Source organism: Lepus europaeus, chromosome 17 (assembly GCF_033115175.1).
Source record: "Lepus europaeus isolate LE1 chromosome 17, mLepTim1.pri, whole genome shotgun sequence".
NCBI lineage: Eukaryota > Metazoa > Chordata > Mammalia > Lagomorpha > Leporidae > Lepus > Lepus europaeus.
Genome location: NC_084843.1, coordinates 76,946,621 through 76,973,669, shown reverse-complemented (window position 1 = coordinate 76,973,669; position 27,049 = coordinate 76,946,621). Strand labels below are relative to the sequence as shown.

Below are 27,049 nucleotides of genomic sequence, written 5' to 3'. Positions count from 1 at the left end.
TCAGGTGTCCCAGGCCAAGTTCTTGGGACCAGCCTGGGCAGGAGGCCAGAGTGAGGCCAGGCTCAGGGTCAGGTGCAGCCACAGTGGGAAGACAATATCTGTGACTGCAACAGCTCCTGAGAAGACCGCAGAGTGGCTGGGACACTGGCCAGAGGCAGGCTCAGGGGCCGGGCCAGGTGCAGGTCCCTGTAGTGGGTGTGACCTGGGCCCCCAGCTGGGCAGGAGGGGGCACTCACCCTGCAGCACAGCCACCAGAGCCACCACAGCAGCACTGAGATCAGCGCCAAGGCCAGGGCGAATGTGGTGATCACCAAAGCTAGGCTGGGGTGAGGCACGGTGATTATGGTGCTGCCTGGTGGATAAGGGGTCTTGGGGGGTTTCGTCTTTGGGGGTGCTGTAGTCTGTGGGGGAGGAGGAGGAGGAGGGGGAGGAGGAGGGGGAGGTGGAGGTGGAGGCGGAGGCGGTGGGGGAGGGGTCGTTGTCGTGGTGGGAGGAGTCGTCGTGGTGGTCAGCTTTGTAGTAGGTATGGTGGTTGGTTTCGTAGTCGGTGGGGGCGTTGGGGGCGGAGGCGGTTTCGTAGTAGTCGTGGTTCTGATGGTCGTACGCACGGTGGTCGTTCTCCGAACAGGCTGCAGGAAAGAGCTCACCATGCAGCCAGCAGGCACTCACGGCCGCTGTGGCTGAGGCCCAGGCAAGGCTGTGCTCTCCTTGGAAGCCCCCCATAGGCATCCCCACCACCCACTCCCCTTTCTCCCAGGTCTTCCTGGATTCGTGAGGGCACGGCATGTCCCCAGGGTGGGAGCACCTGGCTGTCACTCTTCTCCTGGGATTGGTGCGGTCCCCCAACCCCAGGAGCACACACAGCTGAGTTTTGGGCTCCCAAGAGGCGTGGGCCCAAGTGCGGGACAGCAGACCTGGGGCTACATCCCAAGGCCTTCTCTCCGCACTTCCTGGCCTAAGCACCCCTCTGAGCCTGTTTCTAGTTTTGCTGAGGGATAGGAGCCGCTCTCCCTGTGGGTGCGTGGCAGTGTGCAGGGAGAGAAGGGGCGAGCCCAGGCCAGGTCACGTGGGCCATGGGGCAGGGGCCCTGCCGCCCTCCTGCTCGTTCTTCCCACCTAGGGACCTGGAGCTGGAGCTGAGGGGCACAGGCAAGGCTGCAGAGAGGAGTCTGAGCTTGCGGACAGAGGCTGGTGGAAGGCGGGGAGGAGGCTGCAGGCCGCTGCAACATGACAGCAGATTCTGCACAGCCACAGCGCCTGGGTCATTAGTGGGTTAGGGGCCGGGTCACCGGCAGGGCACTGAGTCAGAGGCATACACGTCCTGACTGCAGCTGGTGGAACCGTCCCAGTGCTCTGTGTCTAGGACACCCTCAGGGCTGCTGGCTTCCCCCGAAATCCTGGACCCTGCTCTTAACAGACTACCTCCCCACCCCGCAACTCCCGCCACCCACCCTCCTGGAAGCCAGCACGGAACTCTCCCAAGGTGCCTGTGTGTAGGAGCTACTTCCTGGGTCAGCCCAGGGACCTGCTGCCCCTCTGGTCTCCCCACGGGGAGACCAGGCTCTGGACCTCCCACGGGGACTGCTACTCCTCTGGGTACTCACGCAGTGCACGACCGTCATGCTGACATCGTTGGCTAAGAAGTTCCTCCCTTTGTTCAGGCTGACTTCCACAATGATCTTCCTAGGGCACAGTGAGGGCAGGAGGTGAGCTGCGGGGCGGGGAGACCCAGGACCTGCCCTCGGTGGGCCCCAGCCCCTGGCGCCCCCCTCCCCATGCTCAGGACCCTGCAGAGGGGGCAGTTAGGGCTGCGGAAAGCGAATGGGCCAGGTCACGAGTGCTTGGCCCCCAGGATCTCAGCTCTGCAGCCATGGCCAAGGGCATCCAGGTCAGGCCCTGAGGATTTCATGGCACCTGACACCATCATGGCCCTGGATTGAGGGGACAGAGAGGGCTGCCTGGTGTCCTGCTCTTGACTCTGCTGTATCTACAGGGGGCCTTATCTTGGCTGCAAAGAGTTGCTGGAGGAAGAGCCCATTCATGGGATCCCTCACCTCCTGCAGTCTGTCCTTACCCCAGCCTGGGCCACTGCGGGAACCTGAACACCTTGGGCCACTCACAAGGGCTGGGGGGTGGAGGGCGTCCTAGGCCCGCCCACAGACAGGTGCATCCCACACTATGCACCCGGGACAGGCACACACTGAGCACCTTCTCTCCTGCCCACGGGCCCCAGCCAGGACACTTACTGATTAGGTTTCGCTTTCTTGGGCAGAGGGCACTGTATCTTAAACCTGCCTACTAAACGCACCGCTTTTTCCTCTAAAAAAAAGATAGGAGAAGAATGTCAGTGCACGTGTCCCATCACTTGGTCACCCTGTGCTGCCCTGAGCAGGCAGAGTCACACTTGGCCCATGACCCCTTCTCCTCTCCGCCTGCCTCTGCTCACAGGCACCTGCTGGGCGCTGTGGGGGCCCCTGGGCTGGGTAGTGCTTGCCCTTTAACAAGACTGACAGGAGGAGGCCCTGCTGTGGACGGAGTCACCTGTCAGGGACTGAGGGTGACAGGGGACAGGGTCATCACTCACTTCCTGACGCCTTTGTGTACTGCTGATCACAGCCACTGCAATGCGTCCTCTCTGAGGAGGGAGGGTGCAGTGACACCACATGGGGCACCCCGGGGGAGCGCTCTGGAGTGTGCAGCGGCCTGTGCCAAGGCCCCGGGGCAGTCATAGCAGGGCTTGCTGGGGAGGGAAGGAAGGGAGCCGGGAGAGGTGGGCGGGGCCTCCTGGCACCAGGTTGGACTCCAAGTTCATTCGTCTGCTGAGGTGGCACAGGTGCTGGCCAGAGGTTGGACAAGAGGCAGCAGGACCCGCACAGGAGCTAGGTGTGGGGATGAAGTTCAAGGCTGACATCCAGGATTCTGAGCAGAGGGAGTGGGGGGAACTGTGCCACTGAGGAGCTGGGGCAGCCGGGGGAGGAAAAGGGCTTTCCGTACTTCTGTTCTGGTTCTGTTCCTTCCTCTGTGGGAGCTGGGGGGTCTCAGGAGATCCTTGACTTGTGGGCGGAGTCTCCTCAGTCCTGAGCCCACTCCCTTGTACCCCTGCGCTGTGCTGAGGAGCCGAGAGCCAGCTGCACGCCTGTCTGGCTCTGGCATCCTGAGGCCAGGGCTCCCCGCTGCAGGTTGTGGTACAGGCCACGGAGGGTCCTGCAGGTCAGCCCCTGTGCCTGCGGGAGGAGGGCCCCTGCCCTGTCTTCCTGCACCTCTCACACTCCCCCAGGCTCCCCAGTGGAGCTGGCATGGCCCAGACACCTAAGCTGCAACTCTGCACCTGCTGAGCCCCAAGGAAGAGCCAGCAGGGAAGGCCCCACCCTGGCCACTGCCCCAGGGCTGGGAGGACACTGCATTCTCTTGCTGGGGCCACCCGGAGGGCACTTCCAGAGCCCTGTCCCTAACACTGGGCGGTCAGCTTGAAGGTTGTTGTTGCTGTTGTTTTAACAAATGGGTTTCCTGTCTGTTGAGAAACATTCCCTGAATTTTGCAAGACAGGAGTCTGCCTGTGACCGCCTGGACACTTGGCCTTGGAAACACACATCAGAAATCTCGCAGGAAATCCGTTTCTTTCCGTGGCCTCTGATTTTGTTCCTCTTACTTCCTATTCATTGGCAGGGCATCTCCTAGGAGCTGAAGTGAGCCAAGTAGACCCACCTGTGTGACACAGAGCTGCACCTGAACTTTAGAGTCCAGAACGTGAGCTTCTCACCCGAGCTTCTTTCCTTCATCCCGTTCCGGGCACATCACATCATGATGCCCAGGCTCCCTCCACTGTTTGACTAGGGCTCATGTTGGCAGTCTTGGTCTGTTTTCAAGTTCACTGTCTTCCGCTGCATAATTTTTATCATAACAACTTATATGGGATACATTTAAAGTATTTTAAAAACATGAATACAGAAGTAGAAAGTGATGCAACTATAGCAACAAGTTTATACCTCCAAGTATCTTCTCTTAGTCTTTGTTTTTCCTCTGGAGTCAAGGTTGCTTGTCTGAAACACCATATTTCTACCTGCACCACTTTGCTGGCCCTGGGCACAAGGTCACGTCACCCAGGAGCCCAGGAAGCGCTTTAACCCCATGTTGGGGCTGACCTTGACAATCAGCACAGACAGCTGAGACGCTTTGCCCTGGGGGTGCTGTAGTTGGGATGAACTGTGAAAAGCTGCCCCACTGAGGCGTGAGTGACAGCAGCGAGGTGCTCCTGGATGGAAAGGCAGGTGCACCTGGCACACAGGGGCAGTGGCTGAATGCAGGATGGGCAGGGAGCCCAGCACCGCCAGACTGAACAGAAAGGTTATCAGAAAAAAAAAAAAAAAAAAAAAAGACTATCAGTTTAAAACTAATACAGTCAAGGGGCCAGCACTGTGGCGTAGTGGGTTAACGCCCTGGCCTGAAGCGCCGGCATCCCATATGGGCGCCAGTTCTAGTCCCGGCTGCTCCTCTTCCGATCCAGCTCTCTGCTATGGCCTGGGATAGCAGCAGAAGATGGCCCAAATCCTTGGGCCCCTGCACCCGCATGGGAGACCTGGAAGAAGCTCCTGGCTCCCGGCTTCGGATCGGCGCAGCTCCGGCCGTTGCGGCCATCTGGGGAATGAACCAGTGGATGGAAGACCTCTCTCTCTCTCTCTCTCTCTGCCTCTCCTTCTTTCTCTGTGTAACTCTGACTTTGAAGTAAAATAAAAAAAAATTAATACAGTCAAAAATCTTTTAAGTACAAAAACCCAGGGCTGCAGAAAAAAAAAAGCATAAAATATATAGAAACACGTTTTACAATTGATCTTCTTAGTACTCCTCTCCCATTCCTAATACCCACTGTTCTACAGTGAAAAATGTCAGCAAAAGCAGCACAAGTCATCCGGCCTGCTCTATCATCTCAGCTGCAGCCATGAGGAGCTGAGTGTGGCCACCTCAGGCCAAGCCCCAGAAGACAAGCAGGTGGCCGTGGTGGAGGTCCCGGTGCTGCAGCCTGGGCTCCCCTGGGGTTCCTGGGGCAGGCCCATCATGGAGAGAAAACCATTGACTTCCAGAGCTGCCGGTGCTGAGTGCCGCCAGACCTAGGCTCCGACCCGAGTTACTACACCCTCCTCTGCACCACCTGGGCTGCAGAGACTCCTAACTCGGGCAGTGTAGCTGCCATACTGGCTCTGTAAAGAGAACAGGTGTTGCCAGGGGGACAGGTGCTTGGTCACACAGCCAGGGTGTGTCTGAGCCAGGATCCCAGTGCCCACGCCTGGCTGTGGGCAGCCTTGTCAGTCCAAGGTCGGTCCAGACCCCTGTGTACCTGGCCAGGCTCAGAGCTCTGGGGCTGTTGCCATGTCCTCTTGGCAGTCTCAGGGGCTCACGTTCTGGACTCTAAAGTTCAGGTGCAGCTCTGTGGACAGGGCTTGCACCACCACCACCCTGGCTAGGCAGACAGGGCCCTACCCCCAGAGGCCCTTGGTCAGCAGGGTGCTGCTGAAACTATGGTTCTCAGCTTTGCAGATTAAGGGATAGAAACCAGATGGGCATCCAGGTCCATCCTCCAGTGCCCATCCTGTCAGTAACCACTGGGAAGCCCCACCCAAGTGGGAAGCTTGGCTGATACTGGGACCAGGATGACTCGGAGGCACAGGCAGGCTACTTACCAACCACATCACGGTCACTGAACTTGAACCTACAGATTATGTTGTCCTCGGTCTTGGCGTTATGAAAGCCGTAACCAATGAAGTTGACAATGTCATCTGTAAGGGCAAGGTCAAATGTGTGAGCGAGGAACGTTGCAGGCAGCGTCTCACATCTCAAGGTTCCTGTCAACCCCAACAGGATCCCAGGGCTCCTCCCCCCACTGCTGTGTCTTGTCCACCCACTGAGGGCTCTCCAGGCCAGGTTCGTGGTCATTTTCAATCCATGCTGGTGGGTTGTACATGTGGAGATAACCCAGCTCGCCTGAAAAAAAAAAAGCCCATAAACTGTCCCTGGGTGGCCCCTTGGCAGAGGCCTTTCAGAGGTTCTTGGTTGGAAACCCCCAGGAGCAAGGGCAGGATGGGGGCAGGCAGGTTAGGGAGGTGAGGTGGTGAGGCACCTTGCACCTGCTCCCAGAATGCCTCACAGGGGGAGGATCCGGTCTGAGCTGCAGGTGCTCAGACCACAGCCCCATCCTCCTCCCCTGCCTCTTCCTGACCCTCAAGAACCACGCCCACCCAGCCTGGGGCTCAGCAAGCCCTTCCCCTCTGTGCCATCTGCCTGCCCCTGAGCCAACCCCTGAGAGAGAGGCAGGGCACAGGGCTGGACAGGATGGCCCGGGGCTTCCGGTCACACCCAGCTACTTCCCCTCCACTGCTGCCTTCTTGCCCAGGCCTGGTCCATTTCCATTTCCAGGGACGCCAGAGATGCTCGTGTCTCAGGACCTAGGGGCACCCCTGACCCACAGTTGTTGCCCAGGCTCAATGGAAGCCCAAGGAATCGGCTCCTGGTGATGGCTGGGAGTCAGGCTCCTGCCTTGGCCTTGCCCTCTCATGGCTGGGACCCCCTGAGTGGCAGCTTTGGACAAGGCCCCCAGTTTCACAGTCAGGCCTGTGACAGCACAGCCTGACAGGCAGAAGCCGTGGGGGAACAGGCAGGTGGGGGTCCTGTCACCTGGGCTCAGTTCCCCAGGAAGGAGCCCCAATTCCCATCCTCCCTGCCGCCCAGACACCAAGGCCTGTGTGTGCCCAGGGGCAGAATCCGAGCAGTGCAGGGGCAGGAACAGCAGCAGCAGCAGCAGCAGGACACCCCGGGGAGGCGGCCTCTCCCCACCCTGGTACTGCGCTCACCCCTACCCAACCTGTGTCCCACCCGGGGGCGTGCAGGGGAGCCCAGGGCCAGGGAAGGGCGGTGGGAAGACCAGGGGCAGCTCCAGGGGTCGGCACCCAGCAGCCTCCATGCACCGAGCCTCTCACTGCACACACCCCTGGTCAGTCTCACAGCAGCGCCCCGAGGGTCCCCTGTGGACAGGAGGCAGGGCGGCAGCCCCACACACTGGGCACTTGGCTCCCATCGGGGGCACAGCCCTGTCTGTCCCCACAGCCCAGTGCCATGGAGCCTCACACCTGGGAACCCGCAGGCCAGAACCCAGTGCCCGGGCCTGGATGCAGCCGGCTGGGCTGAGTGCTGTCCCCAGTGCGGGAGGACGCCCGTGGCTCCTTTCTCCCCGTGGACGGCAGTGGGCAAGTGGCAGCCATGTGCCCCCAGCCTGCACAGAGCTCCTCAGGGCAACGGCCGCACCTGCCTGACCACAGCGCCCTGGGGCAGGGGCCCAGGCTGGAGGCAGAGGGGCCTCCTTGTCAGCTTCCAGCCCTCAGGGACAGGCGCTGGCCCTTAACCACTGGGGGAGGCGTCCCCGGCTGTCTCTGTGGGTGCCTCTGAGCTACCTCTGTGTGTCACTAGCACACAGGTGTGAGTGCTGGTGTCCCATTCTCTGTCTCCATCCACTGAGCCCATGGCCTGGGTCTCTTCCCCACTTTGTTCTCTGGCAAACTCCCCCCACACCTCCTGTCCTGGCGCAGCCTTGTGAGTCTGGGATGAGCCCTGGTTACTCTTGACATAAAAGTTGTATTTTGGAATGCAACTATACAACATCTGAAATGCTCCAAAATTTGTCACCTTCTGAGTGTCAAAATAACACCAGGGGTGGAAAATTCCACACCTGGTTCCATACAGCAGGTTACAGCCAAATCAGAGGCGCAGTAAGAATTCTCTACAGTCACCTTCAGGATCTTGGAACAAGGGATAGATGAAACATAAATGAAATATCTTAGCCTTGGCTTACATGATATCTCATTATGTATATGCAAATCCATAGGTACACACAGCATTATATTATGTTATCTCATATATATGCAAATCTATATGAATATGCAAAATCCAAAGAATGCCAATCTCAAATACTTCTAATCCCAAAGCATTTGGAGTAAGGGACTTGTCTGTGCTGGCCTCTTTCTATGTTGTCCATCCATAGGTAGTGTTCCTTTGAGAGTTTTAAAACTATGGGACACATTTTTTAATTGCTTTATACACTTTCTGATATGAGATTAGAGGAACATAGCTGTAGCCGCACAGGTACCCTCTCCCTAGACTTGTATCCTATTACAAGTTCACCCAATGCTTGTTCCACAGGCACCTGACCCATGCACACACCCCCCCACATATACACCACACTCCAGTCCATCAGATACACAAACTCCAGACTCGCATGGTGCCTGATGCATGCACACTCACCACCCAACCCCATCCATACATGTGACTCACATGTTTACACATACATACATACAAATAACACCCAAACATCACACGCCGTAGTGCCCAGACACACAGCACACACACATACTCCACATCCACCACAAACACACTTAAAAGACACACCACACGCTCCCGTAACATACAGCATACATATTCATAAGCATCTGTACCCATCAGCACACCTGCTGCACACTAGGGCAGCACACACACAGTACACACCACAAGCACCACATGTATCACACACAGACCCACACTGCCTGTACATCCCACAGACATCTGATGCTGCCTGAAAACACAGGCACAGATGCACATGGCACACACACACCCCATACGTGGTGCTCAACACACATGCACTACACATGACTCACACACAGACACCATGTGCCCCAAACTCAGACACACCTCATATCTCACAGACAAAAGTACATACACACAATAGACAGGCACACACTACACACAGGCACAGACAAATGCCACGCACATCACCACATAGGGCCTCTCCCCACACACACACCTGCACCCCCACCCTCCCTAGCGGTGCCCCCAGCTCTTACCTCCAGCACACACGGGATCAGGATCCACTTCTCTTAACTCCAGACAGGCCCTTGTACAAAACTGCAATGGGGGGGGGGGGGGGGAAGAGTAGGAACCATGGGTGCAGTTTCAAGAAGCTCCCTCCCCCACCCCAGCCCCAATCACCTAGTCCACCAGAGAAGGCCCTCCCCCTCCACCCCAGCCCCACTCACCCAGTCCACGTGTGCATGCAGGCTCTTGGATGGACCTTCCACCACCTCTACGTGGTCTGGGCTGTCAGCAATGGCCTCCAGCTAAGAGAAACAGCAGGTGGCTTGAGCCCCCCAGCCAGGGACTTAAGGAGGCACCAGGGCCTCAGGCCCAGGACACAGTGTCAACCCTCCTGCGTGGGGACAGTGGAATGTCAGATCTCAGGGTCAGACCCTGGCTGGCGGCAGCAGGAAGCCCTCTCCCTTCACCTTCCCACTGGGAGGTCTGAACCAATCCTGTGCCAATCACATGTTCAGTGGCAAACCTGGCCCATACCACCTGGGGCGGGTCAGTGGCCTTGGGAGCCCCAATGGGGCTCCAGATGTCACCAGTTTCGGTTTCGTGTCCCGAGGTACCTGGTATTTCTCATAGGTCATCACACCCACCACGTAAATGTATGCCCCCAGGCTCCGAGCCTTTGCAGCCTAGGAGAAAGAAGGCCAGGAGGAGAAATTACCGAAAGACAATAGAAGGAGCCAAGTGCAGGTTATGGGGACTGCGCTCACCTGCACCTTAGCCTCCTCAAATGAAGCTTTTGGGATCGGTCCACTGACCAGCGCGATGATCACACTTAAAACCTTTGCTGCAGAGAAACAAGGAGCAGGCTGCTGGGCCCAGTGCCAGCCCCAGGACTGCCCAAGGCTGCCAGGGTCATAGCACCCGACACACAGCCTGGGTAGGGGCTCCCACACCTCGTCCTTCCGGCCGAGCCGCTGAGACCCCACCCCCCACGCAGAGCCCCAGCATGAGAAGGGACCCAGGACCCCACCTCCCACGCAGAGCCCCAGTGTGAGAAGGGACCTGGCCCAGCCCCTTCTGCAGAGGGGCTCCCTGAGGCACAGCAGGCCCTTCCCCCCAGGTGACCTGAACCCCACTGTGCACCCCCACTCACAGCTGTAGGAGCTGGGTCCCAAGGGCAGCTCCCCCCACTCCCGGACAAGCACCAGCAGGTCATGGAGACAGTGTGGAGCAGCCAGACCCTCCCAAGGCCCAGGGCAGGCCCAGCTCCTGCTCGAGGTGCAGCCTGGGGGCTCCTGCGGGCATCCCTGGGCCCAGCGGTTCAGGACCCTGGTCAGAGGCGCTTGGGCAGTGGACTCCTGGGCTCCATCTGTCCATTCTGTCCCCTGCCCCAGTCCCTTCTCCTTCTTGGCACCAGCGGGGACCCACAGGGGACAGGGAGGCAGCTCTGGCTGTGCACAGCCTTCCAGCCTCCAGAGACCCGGGCCCAGGATGCAGGGGGCACTGAGGAAGACGAGGCAGGGAGGAGGAGGAGGAAGGCATGGGCACCAGGGGGCTGGGCTGTGTTTTCCACACGGGGTCCTCAGGCTGCTCAAGGCCCCCAGGGCTGTTCTGCTTTCCTCCCAGTGGACCCCAGGCCAGGGCAGGCGCCTCACGCTGATTCAGACCCATGGGTGCCCATACTGGGTCCTAGTGTTTCCCCCCCACCCCCCCCCACCCCCAGGGCCAGCCTGGGATTCATGGCTACTGTGGTCCCTGCACAGTGTGGAGCCTGAGGCTCAGGGGAGATGAGTGATTGGCTCCACATGCCAGAGACAAGAAAGTCTCCCAGGTGGGATGTGCACCCAGACCAGGAGGCCCCGGTCCTGCTCTGTCCCCAGCACCTGACCTGGATGAAGTGGCAAGGAAGCTCACCAGCGGAATTGGCTCGTTCCATCTGCTCGATAGCCTGCCAGGAAGTGAGGACACGTGGAGGGGGACAGTGAGAGGCCCCAGGAGCACTCAGACCTGTCCCTGAAGTTTCTAGCACACTGATCCTCTGTACCTGTTTCAGTCCCTCCTGCAAGTTTGACTCCATACCCGAAAGTGAGTTATCTTTCATTTCACTCATAACTCGAGCAAAGGTTCCCCTGAAAATAAGCAGAATGGGGGGAAGGGGTGAGGAGGATTGAAGGCGACAAGATCCCAGTTCCCTGGCCGGATGGGAGAGGGAGCTGGCCCAGGAGCTCCACCTGACACAATTGCTGGCTGTCTGCGGCCGGCCCTGGCCCATCTCAATATATCATTAGCAGGACACTCCAGGCTTGGGAACTCACCAAAGGCCCTGCCTGGACTGCCCTTGGGGATGGTTCTGGCGCCCAATGGAGCTGCCACTGTGCACCATGGACCCCCGCATAAAAGGCATTCCAAACTCTCACCCCATGCTGACCCTAACCCTGGCCATGAACGTGCAGCTGAGGCAGCCGCTCTCACAAGGCCTCCGTCCCTCACCCTCATGCTGACCCTAGCTTAGGGGCTCCGTCCTGGGGGCTCTCTGCCACCACAGGTCAGGCACAGCTGAGGGCTTCCTGCCACACCCCCGACTGCCCCCACCCCACGGCCACAGAACTCCGACTCTGCCTCCGTTCCACCCCCGCATTGCCGGGTAAAGGAAGTCACAAATGTCTGTGTGAGGGAGCCAGGTTTCTGGGCCCCCTGTGCTGAAACAGGGAGACCCACGTCGGGAGCCTGGTCCAAAAGCTGAGCACCAAGGAGCCCAGCACTGCTCTGCCGGGGGCGGGCGGCCTGGCTGGGGCTGAGAAAGTAGGCAGGGGGCGGGGCGGGCAGGGCTGGACTGGCAGGAATGGGACAGGCCAGGGGTCCCTAGGATCAGGTTCATCCAAGGTGACAGCTGAGCGGGCACAGCCAAGCCAACTGGGGCCTGAGGGGGCTTTGCGCCGTGGGCAGAGACCACAGCAGGGCTGATACCTGTACACAGGCCCCGGAGCCTCCCCCTCCTCCCCTGGGAGCTGTGGGAGCTGCGGGTGCTGAGGGCGGGGGGGGGGGGGGGGGGCGGCTGCGGCTGCAGGCCCCAGGGTATCCTAGGGGACAAGGACCAGGACGTGGGCCTCAGTTTGGGAGTGAAAATTAGAGGGGTCCCCGTCCAGGCCACCTTCTGCGTGCATGGGGACCCCACCCATGCCTTGGGGACCCCAGGCCTGCCTGGGAGTGCGAAGCGGCACTCACCTGTTCCCGGTGAGCGGCATCCTGACACGGGATGTTGTGGAGTAGGTGATGTAGGACATGCGCAGGGCAGGGCTGGGGGGAAGCAACGAGCTGAGGGGTGCCGCCCCCTGGCGCCCACGCCTTCCTCATCCTCCTCCCTGCCTCGTCTTCCTCAGTGCCCCCTGCGTCCTGGGCCCGGGTCTCTGGAGGCTGGAAGGCTGTGCACAGCCAGAGCTGCCTCCCTCTCCCCTGCGCAGAGGCTGGGGCTTCCTACGTCCCCGGCGGGTCTGCTCCGCGGTGCCCGGCCACACCTGGACTTTGGGTGAAATACTGGCGGATTCTGAGGCCTACGAGATGGGGCCCATGGAGGACAGAGTGCCCCGAGTGCATCCTCCCCTGGCCCCGTGTCAGCGATGCCCCCAAGACACCCACAGCACACAAGCCTTCTACAGACCACACACACACGTATATACACACACACCTACTACATACCACACACACACATACACACACACCTACTACAGACCACACACACACATACACACACACCTACTACAGACCACACACACATGTATACACACACACAACTACATACCACACACACACCTACTATAGACCACACACACACATACACACACACACCTACTACAGACCACCACACACACATGTATATACACACACACTTACTACATACCACACACACACTTCTACACACACACACCCCTACTATAGACCACACACACATATACACACACACACCTACTACATACCACACACACACCTACTACAGACCACACACACATGTATATACACACACACTTACTACATACCACACACACACTTCTACACACACACACCCCTACTATAGACCACACACACACATATACACACACACACCTACTACATACCACACACGCATACACACACACACCATACACACTCATTCCACATACCACACATAGACACATAGACACACCCCACACACACATCACATACCACACACACACACACCCTTCACACCATACACACTCATTCCACATACCACACATACACATACCCAACACACACATCACATACCACACACACATAGTACACACATACACAATACACACGTCATACACATGTGCTACACACACACCACACAGAGAACATGTGAGCACACACAGACCCACACCACCAGTCCCACCCCCTTCTCCGGGAGCCCTTGCTTTCCCCGACCCCTCTCTGGCAATGGCCCTCAGCTCGCTTTCCCCGGTGTGCAGTCCCTGAGCTCCTGACCTGCCCCTCACAGAGACCCCTTACCTTGATGTTGCAGAGCACCCCCGTAACTGGTTTTGCTTCCAGGGGGGAGACCCCCAGGAGCCAGTGCTCCACCCTCCTTTCCTGCCTCAGTCACCCTGGGCTCTGGGCTTCCCCTACCCAGAAACTCCCACACCAGCACATCTAAATGCAGCAACCTCTCCTGGCCGGAGGGGCGCTCCATGCAGTCCAGCCACCCCTGTAAGGGACCTACTTCAGGTACTTCTCCATCATGTCTTCCCAAGCCGAGTACACGCCATACCATTCGTCCAGGGTGTTGGACCTGAAAGCAAAGGAGACTTGCATGGGGAAGGGGTGTGTGGTGTGTCTGTCCGGGGCAGAGTCCCTGCCTTGCCCAGCCAGGCATCAGCCCTTTAACCAGCACAGCACAGCTGACCCCAGGGGTCATCCCCAAAGGGGATCTGCAGCAGGGTGAGCTTTGGGCAGAGGGGGACCCAGCAGAGCCAAATGTCTGGGCCTCTGAGGACACGGAGCGTGGGGTCTACCCAGCGGGGCTGACCCTGCAGGGAGGGGCTGTGTACACGTGACATGGGGGAGGGCGTACAGTCTGCAAAGGCCCCAAGGGAATCCGACCTTGGCTCTTCTGGCCTCCCCGTGCCCTCGGGCTCACCCCTGCCCAGCTCTCCGTGATCCCTGGGCGACTCTGGCAGTCCTGGGCATCAGACACGTCCCTTAACTGGGGGATCCTTCTGTGCGCCTGACCCACACCCCTTCCTCACGACACCCCAACTCCACTCCCTGCCCCCATTCCACAGCCCTGCAGAGCCAGGTGGAGACAGCCCCTGGAGCCTGGGTCTCAGTGTGGCAGAAAGGGGCCCCGGCTGCCTCCGCTGCCAGCCTTGGCACCAGCCTGCCCAGCTGGCCCCGCTGACCCGGAAAGTCTCCGCCAACAGAAATGCCGGATCCCAGAGCACAGTGCAAATTTCGAGACCCAGGTTCTCTGTTTCCAACCAAACTCTGCCAATGCACCCAGAAAGCATGATTACGGTACCTGCCACCTCTCTGGGAGACCCAGATGGAGAGCCTGGCTCCTGGTCTCAGCCTGGCCCAGTCCCAGACACTGTGGTCATTTGGGGAGTGAACCAGTGGATGGAAGTTCTCTGTCTCTCAAATAAATGTATAAATCTTTAAAAATTATAAATGTGTGTCACTGGGCATAGAACATGTAAAGATGTGTGACACTGATGACCTATGTGACACTCAGTGTTGTCCATTGGTAGAGGTTTTGTGTGTAAGTTGAAATTAAGTTGGTAGTGATTCAAGTGGATGGGCGTAACGTTAGGATGATACACATGATCCCCACAGAGTCAGAAAGAAAATATCTATAATAGAATACACCCAGAAGGAAATGCTAGGGGAATCAAAATGCATCATCACAAAAAAAATCAACCAAACACAAAAGAATAGACATGGAGTGGTAGAAAAAAGCACACACAGGAAAAAACAGCAAAATGGGAAAAGCCAGTCCTTTCATAAAATGACCATTTAATTGTAAATGGATCAAACGGTCTAATACACACACACACAGAACGGCAGACTGGATTTAAAACTAAAGGGGAAAGAAACCTAGGATCTGACTAAATGCTGTGTACAAGACACTCATTTTAGATCTAAAGGCACAACTAGGTTTAATGCAAAAGGATGGGAAAAGATGCTGTGTGCAATCAATGCAGAAAGGGGCCTGGGGGGATGGCACTAACACGAGACAAGATGGAAATCCCACAGAGAAAGGGATACAAGACACAGAAGGACGTTAGGTACTGTTGGGAGGGTCAATTTGCAAGGAAGAGAAAACAATTACAAGCAAATATGAGCCAAATCTATGAAACACACATGAACAGAATTGCTCCGATCATTCCAGATCAACTGAGGGACAACTTCAGTAAAGAAGTGACAGGAGCCCTGAGCAGCAGAGACTGCAAAGCCGCAAGAGAGAGAGGAGGGGCCCGCACTGTGCTGTAGTAGGCAGTGCTGGATTCCCTTATGGGCACTGCTTTGAGACCTGGCTGCTCCACTTCTGATCCAGCTCTCTGCTGTGGCCTGGGAAAGCAGTAGAAGATGGCCCAAGTGCTTGGGCCCCTGCATCCATGTGGGAGACCCAGAAGAAGCTCCTGGCTCTTGGCTTTGGATGGGTGCAGGTCCGGCTGTTGCTGCCATTTAGGGAGTGAACCAGCGGATGGAAGACCGTTCTCTCTGTCTCTCCCTCTGTCAGACTGTAACTCCTACCTTTCAAATAAATAAATAAAAGTCTTAGAGAGAGAGAGAGAGAGAGAGAGAGAGAGAGAGAGAGAGGCAAAGCACGCTGCAGCTACTACTCCAGCTCCTAGCCAGAGCAATGCCATCTTGCTGAGCAAATCGAAGAGGAAAGTTCTGGAACCCCTACCATGGCTGCAGGCCACAGCCCTGACTGCAGGAGGAGACCACCAACTCACAGGCTTCAGATTGGCTCTGGAAAGCTGACTGGGGGCTGGGCAATGACTTCTGCTTTGTCTTCCTCACCCCTGGAGAGAGGGAGGGGCTGAAGGAGTCGGGCCTGGAAGCTCAGGTTAGCTGTTCTGTTCCATCCTACAGATGGTGCTGGGTAAAACGGAGGCTGCTCCCTCTTCCTGGCTCCTTGCCTGGATAATAGTTGCTTCATGGCTTTCCTGTGTGGCCTGAGTCCCAGGCACCTGCCCTGTCATCCTCCTTGTCCCTTCCAGCAATTCCTGTGCCCATAAACACATCGTGCTTGTATGTGGTGACACCTAGGTATCCAAGGTAAACTCTGCCCCTCTGTCTCCATATATCATCACCTTTATTCCCATTCTACAGGTGAGAAAGCTGAGGCTTGATGGTGAATAGGCTTGTCACAATTTTTCCAACTAGCCTGCTTCCAAACATGGATCCAGCTGCCCATAACATGACTCCCCATTGTGCCTGGCACTTCCGGGTGGCACTGGGGTCCTGTGAATTGCTAAGGAGCAAACCTCCAGATTGAAAACCCCTTCCCATCCTGGACTTTGCCCTGGCCGGCCCCCTGCTGCGGTGTTACATGGTGCCCCTTTTCCCCAGGATCCCTTCCCTTCTCAGCGCTCTGCTCATGTCCTTTCCTGGAGTGCGAGGGGAGGTTTATGGGGGACAAAGATCTTTGATGGACTCCAACTCTGGCGTGCTACCAGTTTGAGATGCTTTTCAAGGAAGCTCTGGATTCCGGACACAGAAGAAAGCCAGCACTCAGGGGCCAAGGTGAGGGTCCGAGGAGGGAGAAAGCGGGGAACAGAGCCAGTCATACACTTCCTCCCTCAGCACACGTGTGCCCACCGTGGGAGGGGTGGGCCTCTGATTTCCTGTATGACAATAAGTAACAGTGAACATTCTTAACGGTGAAAATCACAATAAGTCCAAAGGATCAGAAAACACAGTGCATTCAGTGGAACTAAAGAACTGGACAGAAGCCCCCTCAGAGGCATACTGGCCCAGGCTTAGAACAGCCATTGCGGCTGTGCTCGTGGATTTGAGTGAAAATGAGGACAAGGAAGTTAGTGAAGTCGGGGAAGCTATATAGAAACAATGGGAGGCTGCCGACGCACGCAGACCAGGGTCTTTTCCTATCGCCATGGAATCAAGTGGGAAAAAAAAAAAAAAGCACCTCAAACAGCTGAGGGCCAGTAAAAGCCCTGCTCAGCAAGATATTTATAGCTGCAAGCAAACATTTAAATGAAACATTATAATCTTATGAATAGTGGTCAGTGCTCGTGGCACAGCAGCTAAAGCTGCCGCCCGTGGTGCCGGCATCCCATATGGGCACCAGTTCGAGTCCCAGCTGCTTCACTTCTGATCCAGCTCTCTGCTGTGGCTTGGGAAAGCAGTAGAAGATGGCCCAAGTCCTTGGGCCCCTGCACCTGCGTGGAAGACCCGGAAGAAGCTTCTGGCTCCTGGCTTCAGATTGGCATAGCTCCGGCTGTTGCGGCCAACTGGGAAGTGAACCAGTGGATGGAAGACCTCTCTCTCTCTCTGCCTCTCCTTCTCTGCCTCTCCTTCTCTCTAACTCTGACTTTCAAATAAATAAATAAATCTTTTTAAAAATTATTGTAATTTCTTTGTATTAACAAGGAACACTGAGAAAATGAAATTTAAAAACCTATTTTATTTATAATGGCATCAACTGAAAAAATACTTAGGAACAAATTTAACCCAAGAGACAAAAAAACATGTACTAAAAACTATACAACACTGCTAGAAGTGTGTAAAGGTACACAAATTAAAACACATCACATACTTAAGGACCAGAAGACTCAATCTTGTTAAAATGACAGTACTAGCCAAAACCATACACAGCTTCAATTTTAGACTATTTAAAAATTGAAGGGGCATTTTTGGGGTAGAAATAAAAAACTCCATCTTAAAAGCCATGTGAAATCTCAAGGGGCCCAAATACGACACCCCCTCGCCCAAATAATCTTAAATAAAAGAGACATAGTTGGAAGACTCACATTTCCTGTTTTCAAAATATATTACAAAGCTACAGTGGCCAAAACTCTGTGGTACTGTCATAGATAGACAGCGATAAACAGATGAAGAGGCCAGAGTCGTCCAAGTGTTCCCAGGAAGGGCATATTCTCAAACAAGTATGCATGTATTTCAAAGCTTTCTTGCAGCAAAATTGCCTTGCACTGACTTGACACATGGGGGTGGGAGCTGCATTGAGGCACTCAGAGGCGTTAGACCTCAGCGTGAGGAGAGCCCCCATCAAAGCAACATGGATTGTGCCAGAACTGAAGGCGAACAAGCATCAGATGGATGGCGAGGCTTGGGTGGGATAGTGACTCACTGATGTCTCCTGAGCAATTCTGGGGACAATTTTCCTCCAGAAATCAACAGCCACGCCCATCTGAAGAAGGGGTGGGATACACAGACGATGGAGCCACAGTGGCAAGTCCCCATCGGTATTGTGGACAATGAACCTTGCCCATGCCCTCAGTGAGGAAGACTAAGGATCACCAGCAGAAACAATGGCCAGCACCACAGATGCCCTAGCCAACGCGTTGTGGAGATTTGCAGCCCTGCACTGTCTGCCTAATGGGTGCCAGGAGTTCTGGGCCCAGATCAGTTTTTAAGAGCAGAGCTTTCAGTGGAGTGGGATCAAGATCCCTATGCCTTGCTTCAAGAACTGAAAGACAAGATGCCTTGTACCCCATCTTTCCTTTGTCTGCACTGACTGCGAGCAGATCACAGGGCTTCTGGGACAGCAGAGCTCAGAGCTCACCAGGCACTGACCCTTGTGCATCAGCTGGATACCCCTGCGCTGCCTACCTGGCTCTAATGCTGGGGGTAGCTCCCTGGAGCAGGGCTTGGCACATCTCGTGTGCTCAATTAGCATTTTTGCCATCACTCACCTGAGCCCTGAATCCTTCCCATCCACACCAGGGCTGGGCTGGGACCCCCTGGGTCTCACTCAGGAGTCCTAGCACAGTGACAATGGGAGGGTTTACCAGGTGGCAGCTGAGAGGACCCTCTCTGGAAGGGCTGGTCCAGCAAGGCTGTCAGTGCCCACAATGCCCATGCATCCTCCATCCCGGGTGCCCCTTGGCAGCCACCATGCCCCTGGCTGTGCTAAAGAGCAAGACCTGGGGAGGAGCTTCTCCTCCAGCGGGCACCGCTGGCTTTGTTTAAGAGCTGCTGGGCTGGGCCCACATCCTCCAGTCCTCTGTATCCATGGAGAAAGAGGACGCCCAAAGGGACTCCAGCGTGGACAGTAGAAGGAGCCACAGCCCAGGAAGCCTGAGCCTGGTCCCCAGTACAGCCTCAGGGCATGGCACCCAACCCCAGGAGCTCACAGATGGAAAAGCACCTTTTCTCCCCTACACCCCGGGAGGGGCCTGAGGGCACCAGGTGTGGGGTAGAAGGAAGCTGGGACCCAGAAGTGCAGCCGCAATGTTCTGGCAGTGCTACCCCCGTCACAGCTTCCTCCCAGCCCACAGAACAGTGAGGGTGGCAGCGAGGCACACCCGCCAAGCCTGAGACTGCCCCTTCACCCTCTCTGAGAGCCAGAAGGTGCCTCATGCCCTGCCTGGCCACCCCAGTGCCACACCGAGACACCACAGCATTCCTGAAAGGGCAAGGATCCTCACGCGGTCCCCAGGTCCTAGGACACAGCAGCAGGCACCAGGAAGCACCACGCCAGGGGCTGTGTGAGCAGTGACACTGTTCACACCCAGCAGAGGAAGTGCAACTATCTCACCGGGTGTGCAGGAAAAATCCCAGTGAGCTCCAGAGGGCAGCTCCCGGCAGCCACTTCTTAAGGGAAGTGGGATCCCAACATCCAAGCCCCATGGGTGCTGGGCAGGGTGCCTTTCAGAACCCCTCGGGAGGATTTTTCTTCCTCCTTCCAGGAATCAAGAGTGCCACAAAGACCCGGTTTTTCTCTCGACAAGAGGGTGGTTCCGCATCTCTCCTGACAGTAGCTGGTATCCCTCCTCCCCTCCACCAGGCCATGTCCAGCCTGTAGTGACCTGGGGGATGTGAGCTTCAGGGGGCTTCTGGAGCCATGGCAGGCAGGGCCACTCACATGTCAAAGATGAAGTACAGGTCAAAGGTGCCCTCGCAGTACTCCATGATATGCTCTCCTTCATCTGAAATTCCCGACCTTGCTAGCACATCCTGGTAATTGTAGCCATGTATAATAGCACCCTGGCCATTACCACCATCCTGGTAATCACTGACACTTACAAAGTCCCGGTGATGGTCATCACTGTGGTTACTATGGATGCTTACGGAGTCCTGGTCACGGTCATCATCCTCATAATTGATGATGTTTACAGAGTTCTGGACACGGTCATCATCATGGTAATTGCTGACACTTACAGAGTCCTGGCCATGGTAACTGTCCTGGTTATCATGGATGCTTACAGAGTCCTGGACATGGTCATCATCCTGGTTACCATAGATGCTTACGGAGTCTGGGTCATGGTCAACATCCTGGTAATCACTGACACTTACAGAGTCCTGGCCATGGTAACTGTCCTGGTTATAGTGGACATTTTCAGGGTTCCGGTCACGGTAACCATTGTGGTTATCATGGAAACTTGGAGGGTCCTGGTCCCGATCATCATCCTGGTAATCACTGACACTTACAGAGTCCTGGCCATGGTAACTGTCCTGGTTATAGTGGACATTTTCAGGGTCCCGGTCCCGATCATCATCCTGGTAATCACTGACACTTACAGAGTCCTGGCCATGGTAACTGTCCTGGTTATAGTGGACATTTTCAGGGTCCCGGTCCCGATCATCATCCTGGTAATCACTGACACTTACAGAGTCCTGGCCATGGTAACTGTCCTGGTTATAGTGGACATTTTCAGGGTCCCGGTCACGGTAACCATTGTGGTTATCATGGAAACTTGGAGGGTCCTGGTCCCGATCATCATTCTGGTAATCACTGACACTTACAGAGTCCTGGCCGTGGTAACTGTCCTGGTTATAGTGGACATTTTCAGGGTCCCGGTCCCGATCATCATCCTGGTAATCACTGACACTTACAGAGTCCTGGTCTCGGTCATGGTCGTAGTCATAGTGGACATTTACAGAGTGCTGGTTGTGGGGCTGTAAGAATCTCAAGTGAGGGCCGAGGTCCAGGAAGCTCTGAGCTCTGAACTGTGGCAGACAGAGCAGCAGCAACAGCAGCAGCAGGAAGAAGAGTGAGGAGCTGGGCACATGGGCACTGTGGCTCCCCATTTTCTTGGCCATCCCTATGATCCCACGTGCTCTTTGGTTGCTATTTCAGGGCCCAGGTAGTCTAAAGTGCTGGTCTTTTTCTTAGCTAACTCCACCAGTGCCCAGGGACTTGGGCCCTCCTACCCTGTCGCCAATGTGCCCTACGACCAGCACCAGGTATGTGCTCAGAGTGCGGGGACTTGGGCGAGCAGCTGGCTCTGGGGTGAGCTGCTGACAGCTTGCTGAACAAGTCCTTCCCCCACCCTAGGGGCAGAGCTCCCTGGTGTGGAGACTGATGCAAAGGTTGACATGGTGACTTTGTGACCTACAGCTCTGCTCAGTGTCCGTATGTTGACTAGCCAGTGGGAGTCACCAGGATCCTCTGTCCTCTTCCACTTCACTGGGGTTTTCCCTGTGTCAAGATTCCAATTTCCTCTTTGTGTGCCCAGCCCTTCCCCACATATCTTCAACAAGGTTTTCATACCCTCTTCTATTCCACAGGACTCCTTGGAAAAGTATTTGAGTAGATTGTGTTTGAAGAACTGAAAACTCTGACCTTTAACTGCGAAGTTAGGGGCTTTTATACCGTGAGTACCGTGGACCTGCACCACAGACAGGGGCTGTATATTTGGGGGCTATTCTGGGAATGTAGCCCCAGCCCTACATTCTACCACCCCATCCCCACCAATACAGCACTCCTGCCAGGCCTCTTCCAGCCAGTGGTGAGCACTGCAGGGAAATTAAGGCAGGCGTCCTGACAGCCCATGCACTCCCCATCAGCAGGTGAAACTCCCTGGAACTGCTCTACACTCTGCGGTCTTCCTTCATTTTCCTTCCTCTGTTCTCTTCCAAAAACCTCTCCAGATTGGTGATGGTCACTATTTTCCACACAGTGGTCTCCCCTAATCTGTGGCTTACATGTTTCTGTTTCAGTTACTTCTGGTCAACTGCAATTAATCTTAAAAATATTACATGGAATGTTCTAGAAATAAGCAATTCGTAAGTTATCAATGTGTGTCCTTCTGAGTAGCGGTGATGAAATCTTGCACCCTCCTGCTCCTTCTCTCCTGGGATGTAATTCTCCCTTCGTCCAGTACAGCCATATCACACTAGGAGACTGGAAAAACAGGGGAAACAGAATTCAAAGATAAGTTTCTTTGGGTGCAAAAAAGTTTGAAATCCATGCACATGAGGTAAAAATGTTCATGGGATATGCCTATTCTTTGCATGGATTTCAAAAAATTTTGGTGCCAAGGTAAAGATCTTTTACTAGAGCTCTGTAGTATCTCTTGAAATCAGGTATGGGATGCCATCAGATTTCTTCCTTTGATTCAAGATTGTTTCAGCTCTTCAAGGTCTTTTGTGTTCTAACAGGATTATTTTTTTCTAGTTTTGGGAAGAAATGTCATTGACTTGTTGTTGGGAAACCATCGATTCTGTGAATTTCTTAGGGAAGTATAGACATTTTAAAAACATTAGAGCTGGCGCCGCAGTTCAATAAGCTAATCCTCCGCCTGCAGCGCCGGCACACCGGGTTCTAGTCCCTGTCGGGGAGCCAGATTCTCTCCCAGTTGCCCCTCTTCCAAGCCAGCTCTCTGCTATGGCCCGGGAGTGCACTGGAGGATGGCACAAGTCCTTGGGCCCTGCACCCGCATGGGAGACCAGGAGAAGCACCTGGCTCCTGGCTTCGGATCAGCGCGATGTGCTGGCTGCAGCGCGCCAGCTGCAGCGGCCATTGGAGGGTGAACCAACGGCAAAAGGAAGACCTTTCTCTCTGTCTCTCTCTTACTGTCCATTCTGCCTGTCAAAAAAAAAAAAAAAAAAAAAAAACATTAGGTCTTCCATGTTTCTGTGTCTTCTTCTGTCTTGTCAATATTTAACAATTTCCATTGTCAAGGCCTTTCAGTCCTTAGATTAAATTTATGCATATGTATTTTATTATTTGTAGCTATTATGTGCACAGTGACTCCTTTTGTTGATTAAACAATTAACACTCTTATTTATGATGTCAGTGATCACTCAAGGCTCTTAACATGAGCTGCCAAGGCTATGGAAGCCTTTTGAGTCCACAAACTCCATCAGTATTCAGACAGGGCCATAAGCAGAGTGGAAGTTCTCGCCTCCCTTCAGAGAAAAGTACATCCTTCTTTGATGGCCCTTTCTTTCCACTTGGGTCTCACTCACAGAGCTCCTTCATGTAGGACATTTTTGCCACAATGTCTTGGCTTTCCATGCCTGAAATGCTCTTATGGGCTTTTCAGCCATGTTCGAATGTCTTAAGTGCTAATACTGAGATCAGAGTGCTATTTAGGGCATTTGTCATTCTATGAGTCTGCTGTGTGGACTGCTTCCCATGTTGGAACATTCTCTTCTTTTTATTCTATCTATTGTTATTACTAGACCCTTGGTCTTATTTATGTGATCCCTTTGACACTTAATCCTAACTATATGATCAACTGTACACTTAATATGATCACTTTAACATGTAAGATGGCATCAGTACCACCCAGCTTAATGGGATTTCTAATTATGTTTATTTTCTACAGTTGGGTGCTTTAGCATTCAGTCATGTATATTTCAATCATTCTGCCTTTGAATCGATCCTTTGATCATATATGGTGAGGGTCTTTAGAATCACTTTACAGCTTTTGTCTCGGGGTTTTGTTTTGTTTTTATTTTCTGTCTATGTAAGTGTATCCACTCCTGCACACTGTTGGTCTCCATTCTCATGGAGTACCTTTTTCAAATTGTTCACACTCAGTCGCTGTGTCTTTTGTGGCGAGGTGAGCTCCTTGTAGGCAGCCTATCTTTGGGTCTTTGTTGTAATTTGGTTACCAGTCTATCTTTTAACTTGGAATTTAGTCTCTTTACATTCAGGCTGTTACTGAAGCAGCCTTAATGCTAAAATCTCTGTGGCTTACTGGACTGATACGGGTGGATTCTTTTCTGTTTCTCTATTTGCTTGTCCAGCGGGCTTTCTACTTCCACGCCTTCCTGAGATGGCAGTGACCTCTGGCTTCTGGCTACGCAGTTCCCTCACCCCGGCTGTCTTGGACAGTGTTTCTCCTGCATTTCGGAAGCATAGCTTTGCTGGGGATCATATACTTGGTTGGCCAGGTTTTTTCCATTCAGAACTCAGACTCTGGAATTCAATTTCCTCCTGGCCTATATGGTTGCTGCTGAGAAATCTGCTATTAGTCTGATTGGTTTTCCCTTCAAGGTGTCTGGGTTCTTTTCTCCTAAAACTTTAGTTTTCTCTCTTCATGCTACACTTTCGACCATTTCCCTTTAGTATGACACGATGAGGGACCTCCTTGACCTGGGTGTTCACATCTTCCCCAGGATTGGGGGAGATTTCAGATACTATTTCACTTTATAGGTGTTCTATGCCTTTCCACTCCTCTTAGCCTTCAGGGACCCCCAACATTCAATTATTTGCTCACTAAATGGTGACCCTAATACCCTAATGTGTTGTCATAAGCCATCTTAATTTTTTGTTGTTTATGTGTGCTTTTTTTTTTTCCAAGGGGGAAGGCTGACTGGAATATTCTACAGTATCCTTCTTCAACTTCAAATATATATATTTTTTAAGATGTATGCACCTGAAAGTCAGAGTTACAGAAAGAGAAAGAGAGAAACAGAGAGAGAGAAAATCTTCTACCTGCTGGTTCATTCCCCAGATGGCTGCAGCAGTCAGTGCTGGGCCAGGCTGTAGCCAGGAGGCTAGAGCTTCATTTGGGTCTTCCACATTGGTGTAGGGGCCCAAGCACTTGGACAATCCTCTACTGCTCTCTCAAGCCATTAGCAGGAAGCTGGATAGGTAGAGGTGCAACTGGGACTTGAACTGGTACCCAAATGGGATTCTGGCATTTCAGGCAATGACTTTACCTGCTAAGCCACAATGCTGGCACCCACATATTCTTTCCTCTACTTAATCTATATGAGTCTTCCAACAGTATTTTTAAATTCTGGTTTATTTATTTGAAGGCAGAGAGACAGAGAAAGGGAAAGCTCCCATCCACATGGCCCCGGGTGCGGCCCCAGAGGAGAGGAGGCTGGAAGGGGTGCGGACAGGGACGCCCGCCCCTGCACTGCCTGCTGGCTCTCCTGCCTCAGCCCACGGGCCTGACCCCTAGTGGCAAGCACAGGCGGCCTCACTGCGGCGCCTGCAGCTTTACAGAGATCTGTGACACTGGGGACTCCATGCTGGGAGCACCAGGGCCAGCAGGAAAAGCAGGGCCATCTCTCTCCCCGCGGAAAGCAGCAGGCCGGGCAGGCACCGGGCAGAGGAAGCGCTGCTCTCCCCGTAGCGCTGGAGGCGCGGGCTCCTCGCTGCAGGCTCTGTTGCAGCATCAGAGGCCGGTCCATGTCTCTGAGGCAGCAGCGGGGCGCAGGGCGTGTAGCCTTTAACAAGGGCACTCGAGGGTCCCGGTGACCCCAGCTCCCTCATCTTCCCCACCCCTGAACCGGAAGAGGAAGTCGCAGTTCAGGCGGCTCAGAGGACATCAGCCTGGAGGATCCCCGGCCCTGACCACCCGAACGGACCCCACCTGGTAAGGCCATGTGCGGAGAAGGTCCATGGGGTCAAGGACTCCTGGCCTGCGCGGCCCCGCAGCGGCTCCTGTCAGTCCCGCCGGAGCCCCCGAAGCGGTGAGGGTGGGTGCATGCCGGGCTCCCAGCATCCGCCCGGACGCCAGCCCCGGGCCAGGGGGCGCCTGCAGCTCACTCCCCATGGGGGTCGTTCTCGGCCCGCACCTCTGACCCGGGTGAAGGAGGCTCCCAGACAGCCAGGTCCCTCAGGCCTGGACTACTCTGGGCTCGGGGGCGGGGCCTCCTGACCTGCGACCCCTGGGGAGGCGGGCTTGGCGCCAGACTCCGGGTGGGCGGAGCCCGGGCGCTGGCAGCTCTCCGGAGCTGGCCCCTGCCTGCCTGCCCAGCAGAGCGCGAGGCCACCCCCACCCCCACCCCGCCCAGGACCTGCAGGTGTCCAGTCCCCACCGCCCCTGCTGGGAGGGAAGCTGCCTCAGCACCTGTCACTGTTCAGCTGCATTAAATTAAGAACTTTCCTGGTGCGGCCACCTGTGAGGATGTAGCAGCACTTGGAGTCCTGGATACTGCACTCCCGGGCCCCTCCCTGAGGAATGCACCTGGGAGAACAGCCCAAGGTGGCCCCAGCGCTCCACTCCTGACGCCCTCATCCCAGACCTGATGGAGCTCCCGGCTGCCGCCTGGCCCAGCCTAGCCCGTGAGGCCATTTTGGGAGTGAACCAGCAGGTAGGTCTCTCCGTCCCACCCCTCCCCATCTCGCTCTGCCTCCCTTCCTTAATTTTTTTTTTTTTTTTGGACAGGCAGAGTGGACAGTAGCCACTGCAGCTGGTGCGCTGTGGCCAGCGCACCGCGCTGATCCGAAGCCAGGAGCCAGGTGCTTCTCCTGGTCTCCCATGTGGGTGCAGGGCCCAAGGACCTGGGCCATCCTCCAGTGCACTCCCGGGCCACAGCAGAGAGCTGGACAGGAAGAGGAGCGACCAGGACAGAATCCAGTACCCGGACCGGGACTAGAACCTGGTGTGCCGGCGCCGCAGGTCCTTCCTTAATTTTTAAAACGTACATCTAATTACTAGGTGCAGACAGAAAACCATGACCACGCGTCCTGAAGGAGGCGGAGCCGAGAGCCCTGTGGTGCTGCTGGGAAGGCAGCTGGACCAAATCAGTGGTGACCGCCTCTGACTGCAGGCAGGCCGAGGTTTCAGACACTGCACAGCACAGAGAGCCAAGCACCAAACTCCCGGTGCCCACGCCCGATGCTGGCCGAGCCGTGTCGTTTAGTGCTGCCCATTCTGAGACGTCTATTTTAGATTTACTTGGATAATCTTGAGTATCTCACTCCTGTTAAAAAAACTTGGGGACCCCGCCCACTCTCCTGCTGGCCACTCCCCCTCCCAGCTGCCAGCCAGCTGCCCTCTCATGGTCAGCGAAGGCCTGGCCACCCAGGAGGGGCTGGAGTG

General features: G+C 55.3%; 1 protein-coding gene across 1 annotated transcript; it reads right to left on the bottom strand.

The window, feature by feature from the left end:
• On the bottom strand, positions 1–25,804 carry LOC133775826 (anthrax toxin receptor-like). Its single transcript, XM_062214311.1, has 15 exons — positions 25,595–25,804; positions 13,546–13,614; positions 12,054–12,125; positions 10,873–10,957; positions 10,743–10,776; positions 9,596–9,672; positions 9,446–9,514; positions 9,053–9,133; positions 8,861–8,921; positions 5,675–5,770; positions 2,246–2,318; positions 1,604–1,682; positions 457–629; positions 237–352; positions 1–116 (listed from the first exon to the last, which is right to left on the bottom strand). Exons 2-15 carry the CDS (start codon positions 13,563–13,565, stop codon positions 1–3), a joined length of 1,152 nt encoding a protein of 383 aa, XP_062070295.1. The 5' UTR covers positions 13,566–13,614; positions 25,595–25,804.
• Positions 25,805–27,049: the final 1,245 nt, after the last annotated feature.

Bases quoted from the DNA above. Each gene is read 5' to 3' on its own strand.
- LOC133775826 (XM_062214311.1), bottom strand. From the start codon at position 13,565: ATGATGGAGAAGTACCTGAA. The intron at 2,319-5,674 runs GTAAGTAGCCTG...TCTTTTTTTTAG, and splicing joins CAGTGACCGTGATGTGGTTG to AGGAAAAAGCGGTGCGTTTA. The intron at 1,683-2,245 runs GTAAGTGTCCTG...ACTGTGCCCTAG, and splicing joins AAGAAAGCGAAACCTAATCA to GAAGATCATTGTGGAAGTCA.